Here is a 27888-nt window from a genome sequence, read left to right on the forward strand (position 1 = left end):
AGAGGTTCAGAGTTATCCTTGGACATATAACGAGTGTGAGAGCAGCCTGGGATGTATGAAATCTTTATTTAAAAAAAAAAAAAAGAAAGAAAGAAAGCCAATTTCCAAAGTAATAAGATGAATGTACTTGTTGATTTTCACATAGAAAGTTTTTTTTTTGTTTTTGTTTGTTTGTTTGTTTGTTTTTTTAGACGAGGTTTTGCTATCTATACCTGGCTGTCCTGGAACTCATTATGTAGACCAGGCTGGCCTCAAACTCACAGAGATCCACCTGCCTCTGTCTCCCAAGTGCTGGGATTAAAGGAATGTACCACCACCGCCCGGCCAAGAATTAAACCTTGAAGATGAGCATTGTGGCTGGTACCTGCCATCTTGGCACTTGGGAAACGGAGGTGGGAGGAACTGTGAGTTCAAGGCCAGCCTAGACAGCATAGTGAGTTCTAGGTCAGCCTGGGCTATAGAATGAGACCCTGTCTTAAAAGAAAAAAAAATTAAATTTTGTAAAATCTTGGCTGAAAATTTGATTCTGTAAGGCACAACCCATCTTTGATATTTCTCAAAGTTGATGTTTGGATTTTGTAATCATCAATGCTTAGAATCCCACTTTGCATAAATACTTAGTAAAAAAAAATGGCAGATGTACTTTTAGGTTAGTTTAAAAAATTATTTGAGCCGGGCGGTGGTGGCGCACGCCTTTAATCCCAGCACTCGGGAGGCAGAGCCAGGCGGATCTCTGTGAGTTCGAGGCCAGCCTGGACTACCAAGTGAGTCCCAGGAAAGGCGCAAAGCTATACACAGAGAAACCCTGTCTCGAAAAACCAAAAAAAAAAAAAAAAAAAAATTTGAACTTCTAATTCCAAGTCAAGATTCACTTAATGATTTTCTTTAAGTGAAACTCAAATCAGCAACTCAAACTTAAAGCAATTTGTAAAGTAAAATGTTTTAAGACAATGCAATGCAAAGATAGGCGAATTTGCTATTTACTGGCCGAGTAATGACAGTAAGAAGATACTAGAAGTCTCCGTTTTCCGTAATTAAGTCAGTGCGTGTCTGTAAGAGCAGAAAACCCTGTGTGCTAAAGACGTGATCACTCGGAACATCCAGCAGCTTCAAGTCCGATTCAGTCACAGTGTTCTGGGTAGCTTTCGCTGGTGTTCTGTGGCATGACGGCATGCACAGCACCAAGTGCACACATGTTCAGACCCAGAGCTGCAGGTGACGCTGCGTGATACAGCACGGCTGAGTTCTACATGAGGCTGACTGGCTCTGCAGATGCATTTGACCCAGTGGCCGCACATTGGCTGCACAGCTGTGGCTCAGCTGAAGAATTCACATACACACACACACACACACACACACACACACACACACACACACACATACACGGAAGCACAGTGCCAGGTGCCAGGGCAACCCACCTGATTAAAAAGGCCTTGGTACTCTTTACCGCAGGGCCCTTGTTTCTTGGGTTTGGCTATGCTCTGTGTCTCCAGTGAAACACTGTTCCCAACCCTGATACTGCTTTCTGTTCTGCTCAAAATCTCTGATGACGAGCTGTCTCTTGACAGCACCCAGGTGACGTTTCACACTCACGGACTGTGTCCCGCCGTCTGTGGAAGTTTGGGATCCATTTTATTTCTCCCTGATCCGTGTTACCCGTACCGACACGTGCATCTGTTCTGCCTGTCTGCTGGCCATGTGGGAGGAAGCATAGCTCATCTGTCCCCTGGTAACTGAAAGGCATCCTATGACTTTGCCTTTCCAGACACTGAAAGGGAGGGTCCTGACACCTGTCCCTAGAGTCTGGGTGGGTTGGTTCCTCCGCTTAGAGCCAGAAGCTTGCTTGGGCCAAGTGTCAGCACCCTAACTGTGTGCTGCCCCCCCCCCCCCGACCCGTGAGCTCTGCTGCCCACTGCCTGGCAATATGCGCCTCCTCACCGCAGTCTTCTTGTCTAATGTGAGCTGGCACTGCCCAGCTGGTGTCCCCAACCATCTGCCCCCATCCTGGCTTCTCTCCGTGAGTTATAATCTCAGCCTTTGCCTGAGTTATGTGTTGGGACAGCTCTCTCTCCGCTGTTGACTTGTGAGTGGGCTTCCTGTGCTCTGGACATCTTCTCCTTGCCAGGGTGGACACCCCGGGTGTCCCCCGATAGAGCTGTGAGCACTGCAGAGCATGCATGAGCTGACCATGTACTGCTGCAGGAAGACTTGGACCCACATGCGCTTCCTACCTGCTGAAACTCTTGAATTTTGCGTTCACTGGACTCTGCTGGCCAGTCAAGTCCCGTCAGCCCATCCACAGGTTCTGCCTCCACAGACTCCACCAATTGCAGATAGAAAATATTTGGAGAGAAAATATTTAGAGAGTGAGCATGGGCAGATTTTTTTTTTTTTTTTTGGAGACAGAATTTCACTGTGCAGCCTTGGCTGTCCTAGAACTCACTCTGTAGACCAGGCTGGCCTCAGACTCACAGAGATCCACCTTCCTCTGCCTCCCAGGTGCTGGGATTAAAGGCGTGCGCCACCACCACCCAGCAGGCAGATGTTTTCATCATTTCTCAAGCAGTAAACTTGAACCTCCGTGGTGTTGGGCACACAACTCTGAAAGGTCTTAGAGCACACGGGAGGGTGTACATGGTGCTAACACCATGTCACTTATAGAAGAGACTTGATACACACAGGTCTGAGGAATAACTGTCTGGGGGAGGAGATGGAGATGGCGGGCCACCTGTCACTAGCCAGGTGCAGTAGGCTTCTGTGGGGTAGCCTGCACTGCTTGGGAGCTAGGGGCTGCAGATAAACTATGGGTGTGCTAGTGTGTGAAGGGAGACAAGGCCTTCACAGGAAGACTCTGAGGGCTCTGTGTACTTTTCCTCTTCCCACTGTGTGACCTCATGAGGATGTGAATGCCCCAAGGGCCCCCTGTACACTGCGGGGTCTGGTGGGTGCACAGTGGCCTGAAATGGGGTGATTCAGACCCATAGGGTTATTCTTCTCACCCGGCAGCAAGACGGGCATGCCTGGTGATGCCTCTGTCTCCTTCACAGCCCTGGTCTGGTCTGGTCACCTAGTTACTCAATGGCTGGTGAGGGAAGAGAGTCTGCTTTTTTTTTTTTTTTTTTTGAGACAGGGTTTCTCTGTGTAGCCCTGGCTGTCCTGGAACTCACTTTGTAGACCAGGCTGGCCTCGAACGCACAGAGATCCGCCTGCCTCTGCCTCCCCAGTGCTGGGATTAAAGGTGTGCGCCACCACGGCCAGGCACCTGTCTCTCTCTTAAGGCCTTTCTTCTTCCTCTGCAAGTGGTGGCATGTGACATCGCCACCTCGCTACCAGAGAGCCTGGGAAGTGAGTAGCAGCTGGGCACCTGTTTTACCCTGGGCCTGGCCCGTGAGGAGCTGTCCAGTGGCCTTTCCTTATGTGGTTCCTTAGGGAGAGAAGTGCCCCAGGACGGGGGCAGGACCCCATTGTCACTACTGTGACTGTCTGTGTATTTCAGTCAAGTGGCTGAGCTGAAAGACAAAATTCTGGCAACACTGAATGTTCCCATCTTGGAGTGAACTTGTAAGATACAAGAGTACACTTGAGGGCTGGGACATAGCTTCATAGAGAGTTTGTCTGGTGTGAGTAAGACCCTGGATTCAAAACCCAGTGACTGGACCCCCCCACCCCCCAAAAAAAATACAGTTGAGATTGTATTTAAAACGATCATTCACATTTTCACGTTCGTTCTTGTGAAGTCCGCCGCTGACAGGAGCGCACAGTCTGCACGGCAGCTCACAGGAGGGCCACCTCAGTGTGTCGCCTCAGCGTGGAGTGTCTGCAGCCAGCTCCGATGGGGACGCTGCCTGCGTGATGCTGGGACGAGCTGGGGCTGGGCTCTCGAGGTCGGTGGGTGACAGGGTGGAGGTTCACAGTGGCGCCCTTGGGAGAAGTTGGAGACAGGGAATGGGCATTCTGTCTGTGGGCGTGACGGTCATGCGCCCGAAGACTATTGGGGGTTGTGAGACAACTGAGCGTGTGGGGGTCCATGTGTGTACACAGTGGCTGTGGGTGTGTGCACAGCGGTAGGGAGGCACCCTTGCTTGTAGTTGGGTCCTGCTGTAGTCCTGGCAGTGTGGTAACCATAGCTCAATGGGGTGCTGGCTGCAGGTGCAAGAGGTCTGTTCTTAGTCTTGCTGTTCCCACTCAGCATGTCCAGAGCACATTAGTCCCTCACCTCCAAGGATGGGCCACTTGTCTATGCGAGGACATTCGGGTGCTGGCTGCACAGGCCTTACTGTGTGCGGCTCTGATGACCACTGTAGTGTGGATGCCCAGAGGGTCTGTCCCGAAGGATGTCCATGAAGGATCCCTGGCTCTTTCGCTCTCTCAAGCAATGATGTGGCCTGCCACTCTTGCCCCTACCTCCCCTGTTCTTTTTTCTGGGTGCTTCCTTGCACCCTGTGTGACTGCAAGCCTGTCTTACATGATGTCTGATGGGAAGAACATGTGCTTATGACCCCGGCTCAGTCAGTCTGAACCCCAACAGGCTGAAGAACTCAGTGTTTGTAAGGTGGAGGACTCTGGGTCACAGTTTTATGAGGCAGGGGATGACTCAAGCTGTCGATCACCTCACTGAACTCCCTGTCCGGTGCAGGAGCCTGCAGAGGCTTGTCCTGTGCATGGGGTCACCCCCCACGTCATACAGATGGGTACCATACCTCCGCCCCTTGTGAAATTATTTTTCCACTGGAGCCAGTGACTTCAAGGCTTACATGGAGCTTGGGGTGTAGCGCAGTGGAACACTGGCCTAGCATGGGCAAGCCCCTGGGTTCAACCCCAAGCTCTGCAAAAGAAGAGCAAAAAGAATTTAAAATACATGTTATTCAACTACCTTGAAAGAGAAAGCAGATAAAAAAAAATGAAAATGGCGCCACCTGGTGGAGATCCCCATGAGACTGTTCTGTGCTTCCTTACAGCTTTATGATTGACCTTCCTGTTGGGCCTCCTTCCCGTGGGCTCAGCTGCCCTTGCTATTTGGAAATTTCCCCCGGAACCTTTCCCATCCTCCACAGTCTGCACATAGTTGTTCCCTTACACATGGCTGTGTGCTCACCCACCACACTGTGGCAGCAAAACTCGTACCAGGCACTTGTCACCGTGACACTGTTACCACCTGGGACTGGTGATGTGGACCCAATGGGACTTCGTCCAGCTGAGACCTGGGCCTCTGAAGGCTGGGCACAGGGGCACAAGGTTCTGCATAAGCAGGGACCAGCTGCCAGCGGGCAGGGTTCGTAATTCCTACGTCAGTTTCCTAGTTTGTCCACAGGCCTGGCAGAGTGTGGCTGCCACAGACTGTGGCTATGAGGGTGAGCTGGTGTCCTCGGTGTGCCGTGGAGGGCCAGTGTTGGTCTGTGCTGCTGGGGGAATTCACTGGTGCCGAGGGAGGTATGTGCGCAGTTGGTGGGTGTGCGCCAACATGACCTGTGTTGTTAGGGAAGGCTATATGGGCTGTTCCCTACATTGTTAGGGAAGGCTGTATGGGGCTGTTCCCTGCATTGTTAGGGAAATCTGTATGGATTGTTCCCTGCATTGTTAGGGAAGGTTGTATGGGACTGTTCCCTGCATTGTTAGGGAAGGCTGTATGGGCTGTTCCCTGCATTGTTAGGGAAGGCTGTATGGGCTGTTCCCTGCATTGTTAGGGAAATCTGTATGGACTGTTCCCTGCATTGTTAGGGAAATCTGTATGGACTGTTCCCTGCATTGTTAGGGAAGGCTGTATGGGCTGTTCCCTGCATTGTTAGGGAAGGCTGTATGGGCTGTTCCTGCATTGTTAGGGAAGGCTGTATGGGACTGTTCCCTGCATTGTTAGGGAAATCTGTATGGACTGTTCCCTGCATTGTTAGGGAAGGTTGTATGGGCTGTTCCCTGCATTGTTAGGGAAGGTTGTATGGGACTGTTCCCTGCATTGTTAGGGAAGGCTGTATGGGCTGTTCCCTGCATTGTTAGGGAAGGCTGCATGGGGCTGTTCCCTGCATTGTTAGGGAAATCTGTATGGACTGTTCCCTGCATTGTTAGAGAAGGCTGTATGGACTGTTCCCTGCATTGTTAGGGAAAGCTGCATGGGGTTCTTCCCTGCATTGTTAGGGAAGGCTGCATGGGGCTGTTTTCCTGGGTGTTGAAGGAAGAGGTGGGGTGTTCTGGTGTGACGGTTAGGATGAGTCTATAGGGAGGCACACAACCACGTGGCCTGCTTGGGGGCAGTGCTTGGTATGGCTGGAGTGTGGGACGTGAAAGGGAAAAGGGGACAGTCTGGGGGATCTTGGGGTCTGTACGGTTGAACAGTCCGGAAAGGTTTGAGTGAGGAGCAGGAAGGTCCGCATATGCTTCAGGAAAGCAGTCGTGGGGCCCGAGGAAAGCAGCCCAGCAGTGGGGTGGCGATAGCAGCAGTGAGGAGCGTGGCCTGTGCAGGACGGAGGGCCTGGACCCATTAGAGGACACAGAGCAACAGATAGGCTCAGGACACATAAGCCAGGCAGGACCAGGCCGAGGTAGACGTGGACAGTGAGAAGCTAGACATGGACCGTGAGGAGCTAAGTCTTAGAGGCGAGTGTGAGCAAGGGCTGTATCCCAGAAGAAAGCGCCTTCTATGCGCATTCTCTAGTGGAGAATGGCTAGACTCTCAGCACGCATGAAACTAAGTACTGATGCTCAGTGAGTTCCAGGCCAGCCTCAGAAACAGTACAACTTTGTCTCACAAGAAAGGTCCCCTTGTGGCAGTTACTGTGACTACCTGTGGTAGGTCAGGTGATCATTCCTCTGTGGGCTAGAAGGGACAGGTGGCCTCTACCTAAGTCTTCCGCCCCACAAGCTGGGGCAGGCAAAGGCCCTCAGCTAAACGGTCCATCCAGAGAGTCCCGGGAGCTGGTGCCACCTGCTGTCTGACTTGGGTAGTGCGAGCGTGAGGCGTGAGAGGCCCCATGAACTCTCTCTCTTGTGAAACTCAGGCCACGAGAAGCAGATCGACCCCGAAACGTTCCGAGATTTCTACAACTGCTGGAAGGAGACGGAGGCAGAGGCACAAGAGGTCAGCCTGCCTGCCCTGCTGATGGACCATCTGGATAAGAATGAATGCGTGTACAAGCTCTCCAGCTCCGTGAAGACCAACCGTGGAGTTGGCAAGATTGCCATGACCCAGAAACGCCTCTTCCTGCTCCCCGAGGGGCGGCCGGGCTACGTGGAGATCGCCACCTTCAGGAACATAGAGGTGAGACTGCCCTGGTGCCAGGCGCAGAAGGCAGCCGGTCCCCGAGCTGTTTACCTCAGGTGATCGTTGGCACCTGTGTGCCTTCTTCCTCTACCCCAACCTGCTCAGCTCTCAAGTGGGGGTGATGTGGCGCCCCTGGGGCAGTACTCCTCACCCAATTCCACTGCGGTGACCATGTATGGAGGAACAAGGTAAGGCTGGCTATGACCTTCTCACCAGAGACGGGAAGCTAGGAATGAATTCATCTCAGGGAGATGGCTGCATGTTTCTGGACACGTACTGTTTATTATCAGTTTTCATACTATATTTTAATTGGCTTTTTTGAGACAGGGTCTTGCTATGTAGCCCAGGATGATTTTGAATTTGCAATCCTCCTGCCTCAGCTTCCTGAATATTGGGATTATAGGCATGTGCTACCACACACCTGGCCACATTTTATTTATTTATTTAATTATTATTATTTTTTTTTCAATTCGAAGCTGAGGACCGAACCCAGGGCCTTGCACTTGCTAGGCAAGCACTCTACCACTGAGCTAAATCCCCAACCCCTATTTATTTATTTTTAAGATTTATTTCTTTATTACATATACAGTGCTCTGCCTGCATATGTGCCTGCACACCAGAAGAGGGCACCAGATGTCATTATAGATGGTTGTGAGTCATGTGATTGCCGGGAATTGAACTCAAGACCTCTGGAAGAGCAGTCAGTGCTCTTAACCTCTGAGTCATCTCTCCAGCCTGGTTGGTCAGTTTTTTGAGACAAGGTCTCTCTATGTAATCTTGGCTGTCCTGGAACTGTGCAGTGCCCACAGAGATCCACCTGATTCTGCCTTGGAGTGTTGGGATTAAAGGCGTATGCTACCATGCCCAGCCACATTACATTACTCCAAAGTGAGGAGGTCTGAATCAGGTGTACTGGTTTGTTTCATTAATCCCAGCACTCGGGAGGCAGAGGCGGGAGTTCTGCAAGTCTGAGGCTAGTGTGGGCAACATAGTGAGATCCTGTCTCTAAAAAAAGAAGGAGCTGGGGGGCGGCGGCAGCGCACACCTTTAATCCTAGCACTTGGGAGGCAGAGGCAGGTGGATCTCTGTGAGTTCGAGGCAAGCCTGGTCTACAGAGTGAGTTTCAGGACAGCCAGGGCTACACTGAGAAATCCTGCCTCAAAAAACCAAACCCCCCCCCCCCCGCCCAAAAGCAGGTCTGAATTGGAACCCTGATGATATTATTATTATTATTATTATTATTTAAAGATTTATTTATTTATTTATTTATTTATTTTTGGTTTTTCGAGACAGGGTTTCTCTGTGTAGCTTTGCGCCTTTCCTGGATCTCGCTCTGTAGAACAGGCTGGCCTCGAACTCACAGAGATCCGCCTGCCTCTGCCTCCCGAGTGCTGGGATTAAAGGCGTGCGCCGCCGCCGCCGCCGCCGCCACCACCACCACCACCCGGCTAAAGATTTATTTATTATGTATACAGTGTTCTGCCTATATATATGCCTGCAGGCCAGAAGAGGGCACCAGATCTCATTACAGATGGTTGTGAGCCACCATGTGGTTGCTGGGAATTGGACTCAGGACCCCTGGAAGAGCAGCCAGTGCTTTTAACCCCTGAGCCATCCCTCCAGCCCGGATGATATTATTTTGTGCCTTATATTTACAATCACTGTCCCAAACTTGAGGCCTAGGAGAGGTGAGTTGGGGGTGTCATGTGCTCTCAACTCCTGAGAGGTCACAGCGAGAAGGACCAGGCCCAGTGGCCACTGGGATGCCCACAGGGCCTGCAGCTGCAGTCCCTGCCTGCTTGGCTGGGTTGCTGCAGAAGTCCTCCAGGGAAAGTGAAAGATTGTAAGGGGCACATGTGCCCAGCATGGCAAAACCTGCCCTCCGCCGTGCCTTCCGGCCACTGCTTCCCTCCTGCCACCAACCCAGGCTGCTTCTCTGAGCCTTCCTCCTCTTCTCCTCCTCCTCCGGCAGGAAGTCAGAAACACCACAGTGGCGTTTCTCTTCCTGAAGATACCCACCTTAAAGATCAAGACGGTGGCCAAGAAAGAAGTCTTCGAAGCCAACCTGAAGTCTGAATGTGACGTCTGGCACCTGATGGTGAAGGAGATGTGGGCTGGGAAGAAGCTGGCGGACGACCACAAGGTCTGAAGTGGGGGTGGTCCTGTGGGCACGGGTGGCGGCATTGGGTCCTGAAGCGGGCACCCAGAGTTTGCAGCTCAGGCCCGGTACCACTGGGCAGGGGAGTTCTACCGTCTGAAGGGACGGAGAATCGGCTGTGGCTCTGTGACCCTACCTCAGGCCATGTGGCCTTTGGGGTTGGTGTGAGGAGGAGCACATGCAGGCTGCAGCCCACATTTACTCAGTTTACCTTTGTGCATCCTCCGCCCTGGTGTCTTCCCAGTGAATGGTGGATAGGGTTGGGAGACGTGTTCCTGCCATCTAAATGGCGAGGAAACCATATGCTATGCGAGCCAGGTGTGCTAGCACAGACCCGTTGTCTTAGTACTCAAAGGCTAAGCTAGGAAGGTCTGGAGTTTGAAGCCAGCCTGGGCTATAGAGCAAGACCATGTCTCAAACCATTACATAACCAAACCGAAACAATGGACCAAGGCCACGATCAGAGGACACTCACAAAGGAACTGGTCATAAGGGTATGTAGAGACTTACCGCCTCACCAGTCGCCAGAGAAATATCTTAGAAGGAACAGGCTGGCTGGTGGCAGGGGTGCGGGGAACCACCACTTGTGATGGGTTATTCCCTGTCATGGATTGGGAGTGGACTCTGTCCTCTCCAAGGTTCCATATTCCGTGATCTCTGGCCTAGCCACATTTGCTAGGCCATGGCGAAAGGCCATGGCGGGGCTATTCCCACACCTGTCACTGGGTACAGCCACAGCGTGGCTGTCTTAGTGTGGCTGGGGCAGGGGTGAGGAGTCATGAGTCCCTGCCTGTCTCATTTAGAGAAGAAAATGTGCTGGCTCCAGGGGTCAAGAATCAGTTTACCGTAACTCAGAGCAAAAGACTGTGCGACCCAAACTCCAGACCCCTCAGCGTTCACTCTTCTTTGAGAAGTGCTGTTTTCTTCAGGGAAGCCAAATCAGGAGACGTCCAGGATTTGGGCTGGGCTGACACACATCCGCTTCTGTCCTAGGACCCGCAGTACGTCCAGCAAGCACTGACCAACGTTTTGCTTATGGATGCCGTGGTTGGCACCCTGCAGTCACATAATGCCATCTTCGCTGCCTCCCAGCTGGCCTACTTTGACAAGATGAAGAAGGAGAGTGAGTTCTGAGAGGCCATTGCCTCTCTCTGTCTGTTGTAAGCCTGTGCCTCAAGCTTTTCCTCTGGTTGGCATTTACCAAACTTTCTTGCTCTGCTATTTTTTCGGGTTTTTTTGGGGGGGGAGTCTTCCTGTGTAGCCCACCTGAACTCAAACTCACGGTCCCCTTGCCTCAGTCTTCTGAACGGTGGGATTACACACCCAGCTATCATTTGTTTTGTGATTTGGTTTGGAGTTCTTTTGATATTTTTGTTTTTGTCTCTGTTTTTTGTTTGTTTGTTTGTTTGTTGTGTGTGTGTGTGTGTGTGAGAGAGAGAGAGAGAGAGAGAGGGAGAGGGAGAGGGAGAGGGAGAGGGAGATGGAGATGTGTGGGCACATATGCCACATCATGTGTGTGGAGGTGGAGGTCAGAAGACAACTTGATGGTCAGCTCTCTCTTCCTTCCACAACGTGGGTCTCCGGGATTGAACTCAGATTGTCAAGCTTGGGGGCAAAGTGTCTAAACACTGAGCAGTAGTCTCGCTCACTGGTCCTAATTTGTTCTGGGCATCGACACTGTTCTCGTATTCGCCCTTTTATTGTTTGTTTGAGACAGGGAGTCGATCTAGCGTAGGCCACCCTGGAACTCAGTATCTCGCCCAGGCGGAACCTATTGAGGCCACAGAGAGTGTGTGGCGTTTAAACAACAGCAAGTTCGCCTCGGAACACAGATTGAGGGAGCAGGACTGTCTGCAAACGCCATTCAGGTCCTGTTGATACTGAGATGTCCCTGTCAGGCTGGACCCCTTTAAGATGTGGCTTACTAAGTTTAAGGTCTCACAGAGGGGTGCCACCCTCCCTGTGACGGCTCTGAGACACGCGCACTCTGCAAGAGGAATTCCCACACCTGCTTAGCGTCGCCCCTGTGCTCCTGGTGGCCATTGGCTCACGATCTCTGTGATCTCGTCTGTCCCGGGTGCTTCCCATCCCCGGGAGCCCTCCTGACTCCATCCTTACACTCAGTACCGTGTTTCCTCAGTTCCTTCACGAGCCGGCCGGTGCTACCACTTCGCTTCTTTAAGGAAACGTTACTTCGTATGATGTGTGTGGTGTGCATATCTATTTGTGAGTAAGTGTGTGTGTGTGTGTGTGTGTGTGTGTGTGTGTGTGTGTGTGTGTGTGTGTGCATGCTAACTATGGCATGTGTATGGAGGTGGGAGGACAGCCTCAGGTGTTGGTCCTCACCTTCCACCTTGCTTCAGGTGGGGGGGCCGTCTCATTTTTGTTTACTGCTGTGTACGTTAGGCCAGCTGTCCCCCAAGCTTCTGTGGGGGTGTGTGTCTCCTGTCTTTGCCCTCTGTCTGTCCACAGGAATACTGGGGTTGCAGAGGTACATCCTTGCACCCAGCTTTCCACGGGTCCTCTTTCTTATTCAGCAAGCACATAACCCACTGAGCCATCTCCCAGTCCTCCGTTTCTTTAGTGGCTACAACACTGTGTCCTTGGCAGTAGTCCATTTTCTATAGCCTTCTTCTGTAGTGGACGTTTAAGTTGGATCTGCCTCCTGACTGACAAAGGCGGTTGTGAATGCCTGTGCAGGTTCGTGGAATCTCTCCTGGGTGTGTCGTCAGGTTTTAAAAATAGCTGTCCAAGAATTAGAAAACTCGCCAGGCTGTGTGCTCACTCACCTCGGCCCATCTTCATCTTGCCCTTTGTAACATCTGTCACTGACTGTGTGGCCCTGATGCCTTCTGGTCATAGAACCCGCTCCTGCCTGAGCTGGGACAGCAGCCAGGAGGCTCAGGGGCCCCCACGTTGCCTGGAGACCCACCGAGCCCTCCGGCAGCTCTAGCTGACCGTCCTGGGTCTCCACAGAACTGCTCTTTTCCCGAGATGGGAGTAAAATCAAATAAACACTGCACTTGAGCTGTTTACATAACTTTAAACAAAGGCCCTTCTCATTGCCAGCAGCTTATGGAAGGGCTTTCTAGCTCCTCCGTAAACAGTTTACAGAGTCGCCACGGTAACACTCAGCACAGGCTCTATCCTGGTCACCTTGTTCCCTGTGGCGCAGGAGGCGCCATCTGAGCTCAGGTCACGCTGAGCTCCTAACCCTGATTTTAAGAAATCCAGAAGTACCTTCTAGTGCAGGGCTGAACCAAGTGAAGACTCGAGACGGGAGATCCCACGCTTGACTTAGAAGCGCTTGTGAGGGAAGGTCTGAAAATACACAAAATGAAAGGAGCACCTAGGGAGCGGGTGGAGAGGCAGCGGCAGAGGGTCCCATCATTGCTTCCTGCGTGGTTGGAGCTCGGAACTCTGTTGTTACAGTTTCTTTTGAGAAATGAGGACAATAGCAATCGCACCAGATGTGAAGTTTAATGAAAAAAGGGCGGGGGGAGCCACCAGCAAGTCCCTAAGGTATAGTCTCCTCTGCAGGGCAGGTGATCCATGGGGGTGGGAGGCTAGGAGGTAGCCCAGGGGGTTAGTGGAAGGGTCCCTCAACCTGGCAGGTGGTCCCAGAAACCCCCAGGGAAGGTGGTTTCAGCACTGCCTAGAATCAAGAGTTGGACTGTGCAGAAAGAGAGGCAAGGGTCACCCGGCGTTTATCCTGGTACCATTTGCAGAGTCTTAGTCACGGAACTAGACAGATGAATGGGTAAAGAACTGTGACCTAGGGCTGGGAAGATGGCTCACTGTGCAAAGGCACGCGTTGCCAAGTCTGATGATCTGCGCTCTACCCCTGGGATCCACATGGTTGAAGGATAGAACTGACGCGCATTCATTGTCCACTGACCTCCACGTGTGTTCTGTGGTGTGCGCATCACACACAAAATGTTAAAAAATATATATATATATTCAAAGAAAATGTGACCTAGACACAGTGGTGTACTGTTCAACCAGGAAAACGTATATGACAGCTGCCTTCTTAGCCCTGCTCCCCATCAGGGATGAAGCCAGAGGGCATCTTGGGTGGTACTGCCTCTAACGCTCGTTTCCAAAAGCGCCCCCTTCAGGCCGCATGTGGGGTTTTTTTTTTGTTTGTTTGTTTGAAACAACAAATTCCTAACAGGAGAGCTTTGTGAGTCGGATGCCGCTGTTGTCCTACCGTCCTTGACTCTGGTAACCTCACTCATGTGCTTGTGTTTCAGTGCCCATGGCAGTCCCAAAGACAACCTCAGAGACTCTAAAACACAAGATTAACCCTTCGGCCGGAGAGACCGCTCCTCAAGCTGTTGATTTCCTGCTGTATACTCCGGGTAAGGTGACCTCTCACTGCTTTTGGTTGTGATGAACTTAGATTTGGGTTGGAGGTCCACCTGGCGGCAGTGAAGGGAAAGCCCCAGGCTATAAACAGGGAGGGTGCTTTCTGTCTGTAGGATAGAGTCCTGAGCCACAAGGGCAAAGCTGTCAGGACCACTCTGCCCACTTGGCCTTGTACCACCCTATACTTAGGCAATAACTTTGTTGGGGACCCAGAATACTCATTCCCTGCCCTCTGTAGTATGTGACATTTCCGGTATTATGTGTCAGCTCTTGCCTTTGGTTGAAGGGGTTGCTCTTGGCTAATGGTTGTATAGCCATGGGGTAGTGGGACAGCCTAGTTCCATATGGGAAGCTGGAACCCTACCCACTTCAGTCAGTCACCACACCGGTTCCAAGTGGACTGGATTCTAGATGAACCTAAATAAATAAATTGATACCACCCACTAAATGTGGGTGACAACCTGAAGCGAAGTGACCCCGCTCCATGGAAGTTGGTAGGTACGCCATAGTTGGGTTTCTCCGGTTGACCCTCTTCCTCTGATGCTGAGTGCTCACCAGCTGTCCTCATACTGCTGCTTACCTGTGGATCCTGGTGGATCCACACAGTTCTGTCTGCCCCTTCTAGCTCACGAGAGCCTAGACTCTCCAGGGAGGGTGGCATTCTGACATCTCCACTCTCCCAGCACTTCGCACTGCCCTGGTGTTCTGGAGGGTAGAGAACTGAGTGGTCGGAGGCAGGCCCCTCCCGCCGTCACTGATCTGACAGACTTAAAAGCCTTGGGGCTACTTTCCTCTTCAGGGCGCCTGGACCCTGCAGAGAAAGTTGAAGATGCACACCCCAAGCTGTGGTGCGCCCTGAATGAAGGCAAAGTGGTCGTGTTCGATGCCTCCTCTTGGACCATCCACCAGCACCGCTTTAAACTGGGCGCCTCCAAAGTGGTGAGTGCAGCGCTTTGAACCCAGCATGCTGTTCAAAGAGATTCAACGGACAGTCCGTGCCCTAGCATCACCGAGTATTGACTTTGAGGCACCAGAGCCCCTAAGAACATGCCGTTCTGCAGAGGCCCCGACGGCTTGATTGGCCGTTCCTACCATCCATCTTCATTATGGCAAATCCAGCCACCTGCTGACACGTGTCTTGACCCCCAAATCAATGCTCACGGTGCCTCCGTTGTGATCCAGACGGTGGGAGTGTCAGGGCCAGTGTGTGTGTGTTCCTGCTGAGGCAGGGCAATCACACTGCCACTTACAGCTCCCACTGTGGACCACCATCCTTTCCCCGACTGTATTTTCCGCCATGGTTTATACTTCTGTGTACTCAATAAGGCATCTTTAAATGGGAACCCACATGACTTAAACGAGGTTCTGATTGGGCCTTACAAGACCCTGCGGGGATCAGTGCTTGTATTTGCTGATTGGGGGCTGGTAGTAGCTGTGCAGACGGTGAACCTGGTCTGCACGTCTCACGCACCCTCCCGTCGTGGCCCCCTTTAGAACTGCATGGTGATGGCAGAGCACAGCCAGGTGTGGGTGGGCTCCGAGGACTCCGTCATCTACATCATCAATGTCCACAGCATGTCGTGCAACAAACAGCTCACGGATCACCGTGCTGCCGTCACTGGCTTGGTGGTGCAGAATGGAAAGAAGCCCAGGTACCAGGGCCTGATGGGGTAGGGAAGGGAGACGCTTGGCCCCCAGGGGTGCGGGAGGTAAGGGGGCCTGGGCCTCCTGGGCCTGGCCAGGCAAGAAGTGTCTGGAAGGGGAGTAGACACAAGACATGTGTGGTCTGGTTCTGCTTGTGGGTAAAGAGAAAGGAGCCTCTTAAGAGACAGAAGCAGCATGGGGACCATTGGCTCTCGGCCTTACAGCCAAGATTACTTAGACCAGCCCATGCTTTTGGCAGAAACTGGAAAGTGTGCACCCTCCAGCCAGTGCTGGTTATGGCCGGCTTTCTCATTTTTCCGGACATCAGAAATCTGGCCTTGTATGAGAGAGCACCTAAGTTCTTGGTGTTGGCTATCTCTAAAATGACATTGTGGGACATCCCTCCCCCAAGCCCCTGAAGGTCACCAGAAGGCCAGCTGTCTGCAGGCTGAGGGGGGCACTTTCCCCTGCTGAATCTCTAAGCTAGTGTTGTGAGTGTCCTGGGGTGGGTTTGGAGACCCAGTTGCCTTCATTTTCAAACCCATCCAGCTTGCTTTAGGGGGCCCTACCCTCCCTGTCAAAGGCATGCGTGGCAGGCAGCTCTGGGCTTCACTGGAGGGTAGATAGGTAAGAGTTCTCCTGTCACATGTGAACCTCATTTCACCCCTGTGCTCCTGCCTCTATGACCCCCCCCCCCCCATTCTAAGGCCAAGCCATCATGGGAGAGATTTGACCCATAAAACTCTCAAATTATCCTGGCCAGTGTGAGGGTACAGGGAGGGTATAGGGTGCTGCCCAGGACACATGGGAGCTGGGGTATGGCCCTCAGCCCGAGGCTTCCCCCATCTACTCACCCCGCAGTGGAGCCAGCATCCAGAGGCAGGTTTGGAAAAGCCATGGAGGTCACCCAAGGCCACCTGCTTCTTGCCTCACTTGTCCGTGTCACATCCTGAGGGACAGCCTCCCCCGTGTATCGGTCTCCCCAAAACCACCTTGATGGAAAGTCACGGCAGTGGGGTGGGAAGCTCCATCTGGCTCCCCAGATATACTGGTTGCCTTGGGGTCTCCTGGCTTGTAGATTCATTATTCCAACCTCATCTGACCACAGCCTCCCACAGTGTGTGGCCATCTCCGGGCTCAAGTTTCCCACTTGTAAAGACATCAATACTATCAGGCCAGGGCCTACTGTAATGATGGTATGTCAACTTGGCTACATCTGCGGAGATCCTATTTCCAATTGAGGTGCTGGGTTCAAGGATCCCACTGTGTCATTTCTCAGGGACACAGTGCAACCCATGATACCAGCCTGTGTCACGCTGTCTTTACTTACTTTAAGAATGCCAACTTCCAGCCGGGCGGTGGTGGCGCACGCCTTTAATCCCAGCACTCGGGAGGCAGAGGCAGGCGGATCTTTGTGAGTTCGAGGCCAGCCTGGGCTACCAAGTGAGTTCCAGGAAAGGCGCAAAGCTACACAGAGAAACCCTGTCTCGAAAAACCAAAAAAAAAAAAAGAAAAAAAAAAAGAATGCCAACTTCCAAGTGAGCTGTTTTATCTACTGTGCCTTGCAGCGAGGTCAGGCCTGACAGAGTAACCCCCAAGGAAGGCTCAAGAGCAAGGCAGGGTCTCCCAGCTGTGTGGGGAGCCCCAGCTCTGGCAATGTCTGCCTAGCCTCTTCCATGCCACCCCCTGTCCCTGTTCCCTAAAATGGTGCCAGAGGGGCCTCTTCCCCCAGGCCCAGGTCAAGTTGGACATTTAGTGCTTACCTGAGAATGGCAGGAGCTGGGAAGGTGCAGGAGTCATAGGTAGCACTGGCCACTGCCCACCCCAACCTGCTACTGTGGATGACCTCCCCTGGGTGCTGGTGAGCCTGCCCTCCCGGGCCCTCTGAGCCGGACAGCCCTGCTTAGGACTTGGTGCCGTGAACGGTGACCCTGGGGGTTCTGCGCTCTGACACCCCATGGAGCTCACAGGGGCTAGAATGGGGAACCGGCATCCAAGACCCTATCCTTGTCCTGGTATGTCACATTTACTTATCATCATCTCCATCATGGACGGTGGCTTTGTTACCCCCAAGGTCTGGAGGCCCGGCGCCACGTGGCCTCTTAGGCGCCTACATGTATTTTTGATCCCTCAGTGAGGTCTACTCCTGTAGCCTGGATGGGACGGTCCTGGCGTGGAATGTCAGCACATTGCGAGTGACCGGCCGGTTCCAGCTGCCGGGTGGGAACCTCACGTCCATCAGCCTGCACAGCGGCCGCCTGTACTGTTGTAAGTTTTCAGGGCATCAGCCGGTGAGCATGGCGCCCTTATCCTGCTCTGGGTCAAGTTCCTTTCCCTTCCTTCCTGTGTGCGTTTCCAGCTTTGATTGAAACGGTCCCTCCTCTCCCAGCAACCGCGCTGCCCTAGTGGCTTGGCTTGCCACTCTCCAGGCTTCCTCTCCATCCCTCCCTGACAGGCTGGTGGATGGCTACCATCCCGCTATGTGCCCGTCACTCCCCGGCTCCCTTTTGGTAACCTGCTTGGGGGATGGGGGTAAGCCTGGCCCGGTGACCCTGGGTTGCCCTCTGCAACCTCTTTTGAGCGTGTGCCACACCTGCCTCTGAGGGGTAAGCCTGTCCAGGCTGAGCTACTGTCGCGTGTGCCGCTCCTGGTCCATCCCGGGAACCCCAGTGTCTAGAGCCAAGTCGGACAGTCTGCCAAGAGGTGATGAGAGAGGGGGAGGTTCGAGGCTGGGGGCTCGCGCGCGCGCGTTCCAGGGTGTTTCGGCACATCCTGGGGTACCGGAGTTGCCTGTGGTGTGAGGCCTCCCTGCAAGCAGATGTGAGGGCTCTTGAATGCTGCCAGCAATGGGCTTGGGCCTAAGCGCGCCATTTCTGCATGCTCTTCCTTCTTCTGTCTCCCTCTCTTCCTCCTCCGTTTCCGTCTCGTCTGTTTTCCCAGGGTCCCACGGTGACCACACTGGGCTCATAGGCACTAGGTGGCTGTGGCTCCTCTTCAGGTTGTCATCTCCCTGCCTCTACCTCCAGTGCTGGATCACAGGGCGTCACCACACCCGGACTGTTGGCCTGCTCGCTTGCCCCCCCCCCCCCTTGCCTGCCTGCTGCTGTCCTTACTGAGTATTTTAATTCAGCTCCATCTTCTCCGCTCTCTTTCCAGCCTCCCTTTCTGCTTCCCTTTCGCGTGGGTGCTCTTAAGGGTGGTACTGCGCGGCCTCACCTCACTGGGCAGCCAGCAGCAGGCCTTCAAAGAAATTAAGAAAACTTACTTTGCCAGGATGTGTTATCATTCCTGGTGAGTCCTACCACCCAGGTTCCTCCTTGCTTGCTATGCTTAAGAGCATCTCCCAGGACTGGGCTTGGGCTCCTGATCACCGGGAAGTGACAGCCGGGGAATGGGAAGTACCCTGTCTGTGTTAGGAGCATCTCATGGGAACTGGGAGACGAGCTTCACGGCGGTCCCAGGGAGAGACCCCGGCTGGGCAGCCAGGACCTTTCTAGGGAGTCTTAGGGAGCAGGGCGTCTCCCTGCATCTCCTATGTGCTCTGCCCATCTCTCGGTTCTTCCTCCCACAGGTACGGGCCACAGCGTCATGGTGGTGACAACGCAGGGCTTTCATCGTCGGCAGCTGAGCATCAACAACTCGAACAAGGCACCTACCCCCTTGCTGGCCTTCCAGCTTCTGCCTGAGGTACTCCAGGCCTGTGTGCTAAAGTCCAGGCTTGGGCTGTCGTGGTCACAGTGCCATTGTCTCACGGTGCTTTCTATCCCAGAAGGAGCAGCTGTGGGCGGCCTCTGCCGAATGCAGTGAGCTGTATATCTGGAACCTGAAGGACCTGGACCAGCCTCCTCAGAAGACACACTTGCGAGATTGCACTGAGGTTAGCTGCATGATCCGTGTGAAGAGGCAGGTGAGACGGAGGTGTCTAGTCACCTGGGAACATCCCCTCGGGTTCCTCTGGCCTTGTCCCTGCGGCTCTGCCTCCTCTTCCAAGGTTCCATCCCTTCTTAATGGGAAGGAGTAGAATATGAGGCTGGCTGGGATGCAGACTATCATGGGCCTCAGGCTTCCTAGTGCTCAGTTGGAGAATGACAGCCTTACTTCCCACCAGAGCTGACAGGGGGCCCAGTCAGTGCCAATCCCAGGTGTTGGCAGGGTGGCTCCTTCTCAGTGGAGACCTGCCTTCCACACAGCTTCAGGGGCTGAGGCATGCTTGACCATCCTGGTCGTGGATATGCCTCTCTCATCTGGCTTAGTCCTCATGTGGCACCTTTGTGTCTCCTAAGGGCCCAGTCCACTGAAGCCTGGCCACATGTCACCTAGGACTCTATTTCCAAGCCACTTCCCATTCTGAAAGGATGTGAGTTTCTGGGAGACACTACTCAACCGTTTATAGCTTCCCCACATACAAAGTACAGCCACACCATCCCCAGACCCCTAGAGTTCCAGGCCACTCTGTCACTGACTCAAAAGGGTCCATGCCCTACCTGAGGAGAGCTGAGGGACTCAGGTCCTCGTCAGTCTTGTACCACTACAGCAAAGGCCTGCAGCCAAGAGCTTGACAAGGTTTCTGTGGCTGTCCTGGAGTTTCTAGTTTATGGCCATTGGACCCACGACTTTGGGGCTTATGGTGAGGAACACTGTGGGTGAGTGTTTGTGGGAGAAAACTGCTCAGGCTCTGGCCAGGAAGCAAACAGCAGGAAGGAACTGGAATCCTCCAGTCCCCTCTAGGGCACCTTCACTGACCTCAAACCTCCCACAAAGCCCCACCTCCTACACGGTTTAGCATGCCCCAGGAGAGCCAAGCTAGGGTCTTGGAGAACACTCATTCCAACTGTATTAAGGCTGTGTACTTGGTCCGTCCTGGGACACTCCCCCCCCCCCCCCCCCCCCGCCTCTGAAATACAGTAAGAGTATTATTGCCAAGAGTAGACAGTCCTGTCCACAAAGGGAGAAATTGGAATGAAAAAAAGAGGTGACAGGTCCCAGCCCTGCCTAACATGTGACGAGGAAGTTCCACAGTGGTGTGGCTCCGTTTTATGGACGCTTCACTGGTGAGTCAATGTTCTCCAGTGTGTGACCTCGATGGTGTGAGACATTCAGCACACTCAGCACTCAGGCTCTGGCAGCCCTCTCACACTCAGAATTGAGGTTGATCTCAGCAGATCTCAAGTTCAAGAGACAGTGTTAGCTATGACCACACTGTCCCCTGGCCTTTCAAGCCTGAGACTAGACCTCCGTGACCTGAAGGTCTGTCCTAGGCCCACCAGGCAGCCCAGCCTCTTGGCCAGCAGGAAGGACATGAGTTTGGGGGGTGCGTTTGTCACCGATCGTTCCGCTTCAAGGAGTGTCCCTGTTTCTCCCCTACAGATCTGGGTGGGTGGCAGGGGGCTGTCGCAGGGGAAACCCAGAGGGAAAATCTTCGTGATGGACGTGGAGAAGATGGCAGTGGAAAAGGAGCTGGTGGCCCACTCTGACACCGTGAAGACCCTGTGCTCTGCCGAGGACCGCTATGTGCTGAGTGGAGCAGGCCGCGAGGAAGGCAAGATCGCCATCTGGAAAGTCGAGTGAAAGCTGTGTGCTGGACCACGCATGCTGCCTTGTGAGAGGACGCCCCCCACCACAGCGGTGTCGGCGGCCAGTGGGGGCCTGTCGTCTGCTCCCAAGGGCCTTCACCTCCGACTGCTCCCTTAGGTGAGCAGCTACATCTTACTGCTGATAACCTCCACCATGAAGTTACCTCATTATTACCTAGAAACTTCCAGAATCTACACCTGGGAGCCAGCACCACAGCTGCCAGTTTAGCTGCATCGCATGTGACCTGTAGTCCTCATTGCCTGGCCTCTCCTCCTCATTCACTCCTCATTTGTTTACTCTGCAAACCCTTGGGCTTCAGCCGTATGGTAACGGCTGGTATGTGGCAGTCAGCCATAGAGCCTTGCACGTTTCCCTTGACTTCCGGCTTCCAGAGAGGCTTCTGAGTATTTGAGGGTAAACATGGACAGAACCGGCTTGCACTGGCCAGGCTATCTTCCTTCGGAGCACGTGACCGAGGCCCGCCCCAGGGAGGGGACAGTACTGCTCAGGTTTCTCTGGGTAGAAACTGGGCAGCTGAGCGGCTCTGTCTTTGCATTAGAGTTTTAATGGTGAAGAAACAAATGACTGCAGGCAGGCAGCTTGTCCCAGAAGCACACGCATGCGTAACTGCCTCACTGGCTCACAATGCACCTGCACTTCGTGTGTCTCCTGCATGTGCACACACAGGAGCTTCTCTACTGAACTGTAGGTAGCTGTCTGCTCAGAGGCCTCTGCACCACACTGCTCCTATTTCAGTCTGGAAGTGTTCTGTGCAGTGGGTTTCAGTGCAGATGCTGGGCACAGACAGGATAAGGCCTGTTCCCTATGTATCCTCCTGTGAGCTCTGCATGGAGCCCCCTAGATCCCCTGCCTCAGGTTTTCAGGACTCCATGTGTACCCTGATAGAGGCAGTCACTAAGGGGTTGCCAATGGTCTATGTCGGTCTCTGAGACCAGGTCAGGGTCCAGAGGTACTTGAGCAGATGCCAGCGAAGATGTGGGTCCAGGCTTGCAGGTTCTGTGCCCCTGACTATTGGTTCCCTTGAGGTGTGGCTCCCGTGGACACAGTGCAGAGGAGCCCTCAGAGCCACACCCCTCCCTAGAGTCTGTGCTCCCTGAGGGGTGTTTCACATGTCCAGAGAGACAATGTGGCCAGCGTCAAGGGCACAGGCTCAACCTGTCTTTGTAAATACGATAAGCCTGCTGTAAAAGTCGATCATCAATGGATTCTAAGTTATTTAATGCCAGTCCATGTGGGACCAGGTATTTACACCGTGTGGATTAATATAATAAATCCTTTTTGTTAATACTTGCTGCTTGCTTTATTTGGCAGCTGTGAACTGGCAGAGAGGTCTTGAGACTGGAAGTCTGTTTTTCTTTTTTCTTTGCAGTGTTTGAGATAGAACCGGGGTCTCTTCCTACCAAACAAGGGTTCTAGCACCGAGCTACACCCTCTCAGCTTGGGAGATGCCTTGAAGGTGATCATTTTCACTTTTGAGACAGGGTCTAACTGTGTAGCTCAGGACGGCCTCAACCTCTAGCTCCAGCCTGTCACCCCAGTGCTGGGCTGACAGGCATACCAACCATACCTAGCAGACATGGGGGACTTCAGTTTCTCTGTCCATTCTAAGCACCAGTCAAGTTGTTCCAACTCAGAATTCATCTCTCTCATTTGCGGTGATAATTTCTAAGGCCTCACGCGGGACAACCCACTGGGACCAAGAGCCAGAGCCATTTATATCAGAAGGAGAAGCAGTGAACAGTGGTGGGGGCTGGAGTGAGCACACGGCTCTGTATTTGTGTCAGAGCCTTGTGAAGGATTGCTGAGATGAAAAAGTGCACTTTGGTGCCTTTGGTTTCTTCTGTACCTTGGACACAACTGGGTCTTCTGGCCATGCGGCTCCTCGATGCTGTGTTACGCCCCAGGCACGCGTCAGGCTGAGGAAGCCCTGGGTTTGTGTGTTGTTAAGAGGGGCAGCCTGGATCATGGGCATGGCTGATGAACCAGGCTGACTCGGGCTTGCTAGGGACCTGGCCAAGAGACCGGAACCTTGTGTAGCAGTACTGGCTCCTTTGTGTAGGGCTGGTCATGTTGAAGATGCAGGACATGGCTGGGCACCCAGGAACTGCTCAGCAGGTATGTCCCCCTGGGCTTTCTTGAGAACATGAAGAAAAAGCAAGTAAAGTTTGTGCAAGCTACCTTAGAGGATTGAATGGTGGCCTTCAAATAGTTCTGTCCATGCCCTAACCCCCTGGATCCATGCACATGACCTTAAATGGAAAGTCTTTGTAGCTGTGCTGTTGGAGGTCTTGAGGTGTGGTCCTTGGCGATGTCCTGAGGCAGAGACACCTGCACAGGAGTCATATGAAGATGGGGCGAAGACAGGAAGGTCAGCTGCAGGCGAGGAGAAGCTTGGAGCCACCAGAAGTGGGGAGAGGCAGGAAGGTGTCTTCACCAGAGCTGTAGAGGGACTGCAGCCGTGCCGCACCTTAATTCCACACTTACACAGAGCTGTGGGCAAGCGGCTTCTGTTGCCTCCGCCCTCCGGCTGTGACCACTTGTTACAGTGGCCATGGACACTCACATGGCTGCCGCTTACTGGGCATGCTCTGGCTGGTGCTTGTAAGCTGTAGGCACACTCTTGTGTCTGGTCATAACACTTGAGAGACCAGAAGCGCAGCCAAGTGTCCCCCTCATCCCCAAGAATCAGGGTGTTCTGGCTGCAGTGCTGAGCACAGGGAAGGTGACATCCATGGTGTGAATGCTCTCCATTTCCAAGAAGTCAGGCAGTTTTCCCAGAGAGGCCCTCAAGGGCTAGCCTTGCTCTACAGGAGCTGGTTTCTAGCTTTTAACAAGGTGCTGAAGGCTGGAGGCTAGCTTGGGCTAAGACATGTGACAGCCAGTGCACTACAGTAAGGGAAGGGTGAACTCATCTTGATGGTGAAGAGCATGTCTCCCTGGCCCTAGATCTTTCCTTAAAGGGAAGATGTGTTCTGGCTGGGCGGTGGTGGCACACGCCTTTAATCCCAGCCCTCGGGAGGCAGAGGCAGGTGTTTTGAGGCATGTTACATACAGAAACCACATCTCAAAAGGAGTATGCCTGTTATGGCTCTGCAGGGTTTGATGGTGGTCAACCAGAGGCTGGGCGGTTGCTGGCCAGCTCAAAGGCGGTGAGCAGGACCGTGGTGTAGTCAACTGAGCATTACTGACATCTCCATGTGGATAGCTACAAAACAAAATGCTTACAAAATGACCTACCAGGCCGGGCAGTGGTGGCGCACGCCTTTAATTCCAGCACTTGGGAGGCAGAGGCAGACGGATCTTTGTGGGTCTGGGGCCAGCCTGGTCTACAGAGCCAGTTCCAAGACAACCAGGGAGCCAGAGATATACAGAGAAACTTGGGGGAAATATATATATACCAGGCACAGTGGTGCTTGCTTGTAACACTAACACTAGAAGCTGAGGCTGGCGGATCACAAGTTCAAGGGTAGCTTGGGTTCAAAGCCAACCTGACAACTCAGTGGAGAGGGGCTGGGGGTGCAGCTCAGTGGTGATATTAGTTATGTTTCTTGTTGCTGTGACAAATGCCTGCCCCAGACAACTTAAGGACGGGTTCATTTTAGTATGCAGTTTGAGGGGACAGTCCATCCTAGTGGGGAAGGTATGGTGGCAGGAGAGGGAGCGAAATGGTCACATTATAACCACAGGCGGGAGCGGAGACGGGTGAATGCTGGTGCTCAGCTGGGGCCCCAACCCATGGGATGTGGCCCCTTGAATCATACTGAGTGTACATGGACTACATTCTCTGATTAAGAGGGAGAGACTCCCTGACTGCATAAGAATGACCCAGCCGGGCTGGTGAGATGGATGGTCCAGCCTTGGCTGCCACGCCTGACCACCTGAGTTCACTTCCTGGGGGCCCACACGGTGGAAGGCGACGATGACTCCTTCCCGAATGCCATCCTGTGTTGTCTACCAGAGATGTGGTTTGTAAACACATGGCTGAGGTCAAAGGGCAAAGAATGGTATAAAACAACCCACACACAACGCTCATGCGGCTGTGCTCATCAGACACGACCAACTGCAGGAAACGGTGGGCAACTGCTAACTTAGAAACTGACCCCAGGACTCAGGAAGTGAAGGCAGGGGGCTCAAGGTTATCCACAGCCTTTAAAAAAAGGGGGGGGGGACATAAGTCTTGTATTTAATAAGATTAGATACGCTAATAGAGTAACAAATGGACAAACCCCAGACTGCAGATGGAGACTACGGCATCTTTCTTTCAATGATGAGTGGAGCCCCTGAGGGTGTAGAAGATCCAGCAGCAGCAGTGTTAAGGGAAAACTTAGGTAGCTGCAGCAGATGCTGGGCAATACAGTTAGGAAAGGTCCGAATCCCATAGGACGCGCTCTCTGACCACAGAATTTTATTAGAAGCCACTACACCTGGTTTATGTGGTGCCAGAGTTGGAGCCCAGGGCTCCGTCCATGGCAGAAAAGCCCTACAGCAACTGGGCTACACCTCCTCAGCCCTGGTCAAGGTGTTTTAAAGTGTGTGCAAGCTTACAGAGGAGGGGCACTTCCTCAGACAGACAAGAGCACCTTCTGGATGCACATAGGAGACATACTAGTGACGATTCACTGCTTTCCCCAAGATGAGGAATGGGCAGGATATTTGCTCTCCTCTCCTAGGCAACACTGCATGGAGGCTCAGCTATTGCACTGGGCGAGAACAGAAAAGCATACGAACACTGGACTAGGGGCTGGAGAGATGGCTCAGGGGTTAAGAGCACTGCCTGTTCTTCCAGAGGTCCTGAGTTCAATTCCCAGCAACCACATGGTGGCTCACAACCATCTGTAATGAGATCTGGTGCCCTCTTCTGGCCTGCAGGTAAGCAGGCCAGGACAAAATGCAGGTTCTGGGTGTGCACAGAAAACAGGAAAGCCACTGGGTAGGAAGAGTGCATAGGCTGTAAACACAGGTGTGGGAAGGGCATGCAGGCCCTTGCTGCATTACCAGGGTGGATGCAAGGGCACTCCCCTGACCTAATGTGGAGCTGGAAGTGCTAAGGACAAGGACAGGAAAGGACTGGGCAGCCTTGCTGTGAGACTGCTTTTAAGAACGCGTGAGAAATGCTACACATAAAAGAAAACTGATTGATTAGACTTCATCAAAATAGTCTTAAAATGGGAAAAAAAAAAAAAAAAGCTCGGCACAATGGCTCATGTCTGTGATCCCAGCTTTTCTGAGGCTGAGGCAGGAGGATCATGGTGAGCCTGAGGCTAGCTTGAGCTACAGAGCAAGGCCTTGTTTCAAAATCCATTATATAAATGAATTTTAAAAAAATAGAAAAGAAGAAAACCATGATGAGGAAACGCTAGATCTGACAAGTTTTTTTTTTTTTTAAATTAAATCTCCAATGTGTAAAGAACATCTACAAATTAACAAGATTGAAGAGCCCAGCTGAAAAGTGAGGCAAAGGTATCTTACCATGGAAGCTACTTAAGATGGCCGTTTTAAAAAGAAGTTTAATAGGGCTGGAGAGGTGGCTCCGTGCTTAGAGCACTTGCTTCTTACAGAGGTCCTGGTTTGGTCCCCAGCGGCCATGTCGTGGCTCACAGAGTCTGGCCTTTGCAGGCACCTGCACACACATGGTGAATGCACAAATATGCAGGCAAAACACAAAACAGAAAAAAAAAGATGCTTAACATGGTTAGTTTTCAGCAAAATACAACTTAAAACACGTTGAAATGTCATTTGATGACCGAGTATGTGGCTTAGCAGTGAGGCCCCAAGTCCCATCATTCGCACAGAAAACCAAACAAAAACCCCGAATTCCTTCCTCATCCAGGAGCACTTGTGCACGCCTGTCACTCCAGTGTGTTGAGACGTAGATGTGAAGCCTTATGAGAGTGATAGGAGACTTGGGGCTCCTGCTCCTCGGGAGTCACTGCACTCACGTGGCTTTAGAGATTGTCTTTTAGGGGGCTAGGAGAGGGTCCCAGTCCAGGTTACTTAGGTGGTGAGTGTCAGTCACATGTCCTTCACTGTGCCACAGCTGCCGAAGGGGCCTGGAGGGTGCTGATTCTGGCCCCTTTGCAGAAATTCTTTCTCAGTCGCCACCTTGGGACACCCCGAGATTTCAGGTATACAGGGCTGGTGGATAGTAGGGGTGCCACACCTGGCTCTCTCCAGTGTGTGTGGGGGTCCATCTTGAGTGTATATGGAGGTGGGATCTCAGGGCCCTGGGGCACTACCGGCACTTCCTGTGTGTCAGAAACCACTGTTCTCCATCCCAGCTGCAGTATGTGACTGCCTCAAGGATCCTTTAGGGCCCCACAGTAGGAGTTTGCGGCTAATAGCAGCAGCAACTAACAGCTGTCCATGGGTATGTGTACGACTAAAGCTCTATGTTCAGGGAGTGACTCCGGCTGAGAACCCTTTCAAGGGTTGTGACTGTCATCAAACTGAGGTCACCAGGAGACTCAGATAATATGTTCTGTTCCAGGAAGGCCTGGGGCACCCACCTCCAGCACCCAAGGCTGTGTGTGCACATACACAAGTATCAAAAGCTACTCACTGCCTAGGTTGGCCAGCTCCCACCAGGCCCCACTCTCTTGCTGCTCGCTAGGAGACCCACCAGTTTTCCTGCAGCAGGGAGGTCCCCATCCCACCACCAGGAACAGGCCCAACCTCCTCACCTCTGGGCAGGAGTGACTCTGGGCAGCGGGCGACCTGAGCTGCAGGAGCCCATCTTGTGGGCCCTGGGGGAGCTCTGAGGAACTGGGCCATGCTTGCAGGCACTGGCCAGAGCCAGGGGGAGCATTCTGCCTCCCCCTGGACACAACAGGCTCCGGGGGAGCCGCCACTATAAAATGACAGGTCCACACTA

At 52.9% G+C, this 27888-nt stretch overlaps 1 protein-coding gene across 2 annotated transcripts in view; it reads left to right on the forward strand.

The window, feature by feature from the left end:
• Positions 1–22304, forward strand: part of Dennd3 (DENN domain containing 3) — a 54471-nt gene extending 32167 nt beyond the window's left edge. Inside the window, exons 14-23 of one of the 2 annotated variants that reach the window (XM_052747990.1) lie at positions 6990–7249; positions 9225–9395; positions 10404–10533; positions 13664–13771; positions 14578–14717; positions 15273–15430; positions 17557–17690; positions 18994–19109; positions 19192–19329; positions 20790–22304. In XM_052747990.1, coding sequence (XP_052603950.1) covers positions 6990–7249; positions 9225–9395; positions 10404–10533; positions 13664–13771; positions 14578–14717; positions 15273–15430; positions 17557–17690; positions 18994–19109; positions 19192–19329; positions 20790–20990 — 1556 coding nt within the window. In that variant the 3' untranslated portion in view covers positions 20991–22304. Of the gene's footprint in view, positions 1–6989; positions 7250–9224; positions 9396–10403; positions 10534–13663; positions 13772–14577; positions 14718–15272; positions 15431–17556; positions 17691–18578; positions 18714–18993; positions 19110–19191; positions 19330–20789 lie in introns of those variants that run through there. The other variant, XR_008220534.1, reaches the window with a different exon arrangement.
• Positions 22305–27888: the final 5584 nt, after the last annotated feature.

Source organism: Peromyscus californicus, unplaced genomic scaffold (assembly GCF_007827085.1).
Source record: "Peromyscus californicus insignis strain IS unplaced genomic scaffold, ASM782708v3 Scaffold_20__1_contigs__length_68692818, whole genome shotgun sequence".
Lineage (NCBI taxonomy): Eukaryota > Metazoa > Chordata > Mammalia > Rodentia > Cricetidae > Peromyscus > Peromyscus californicus.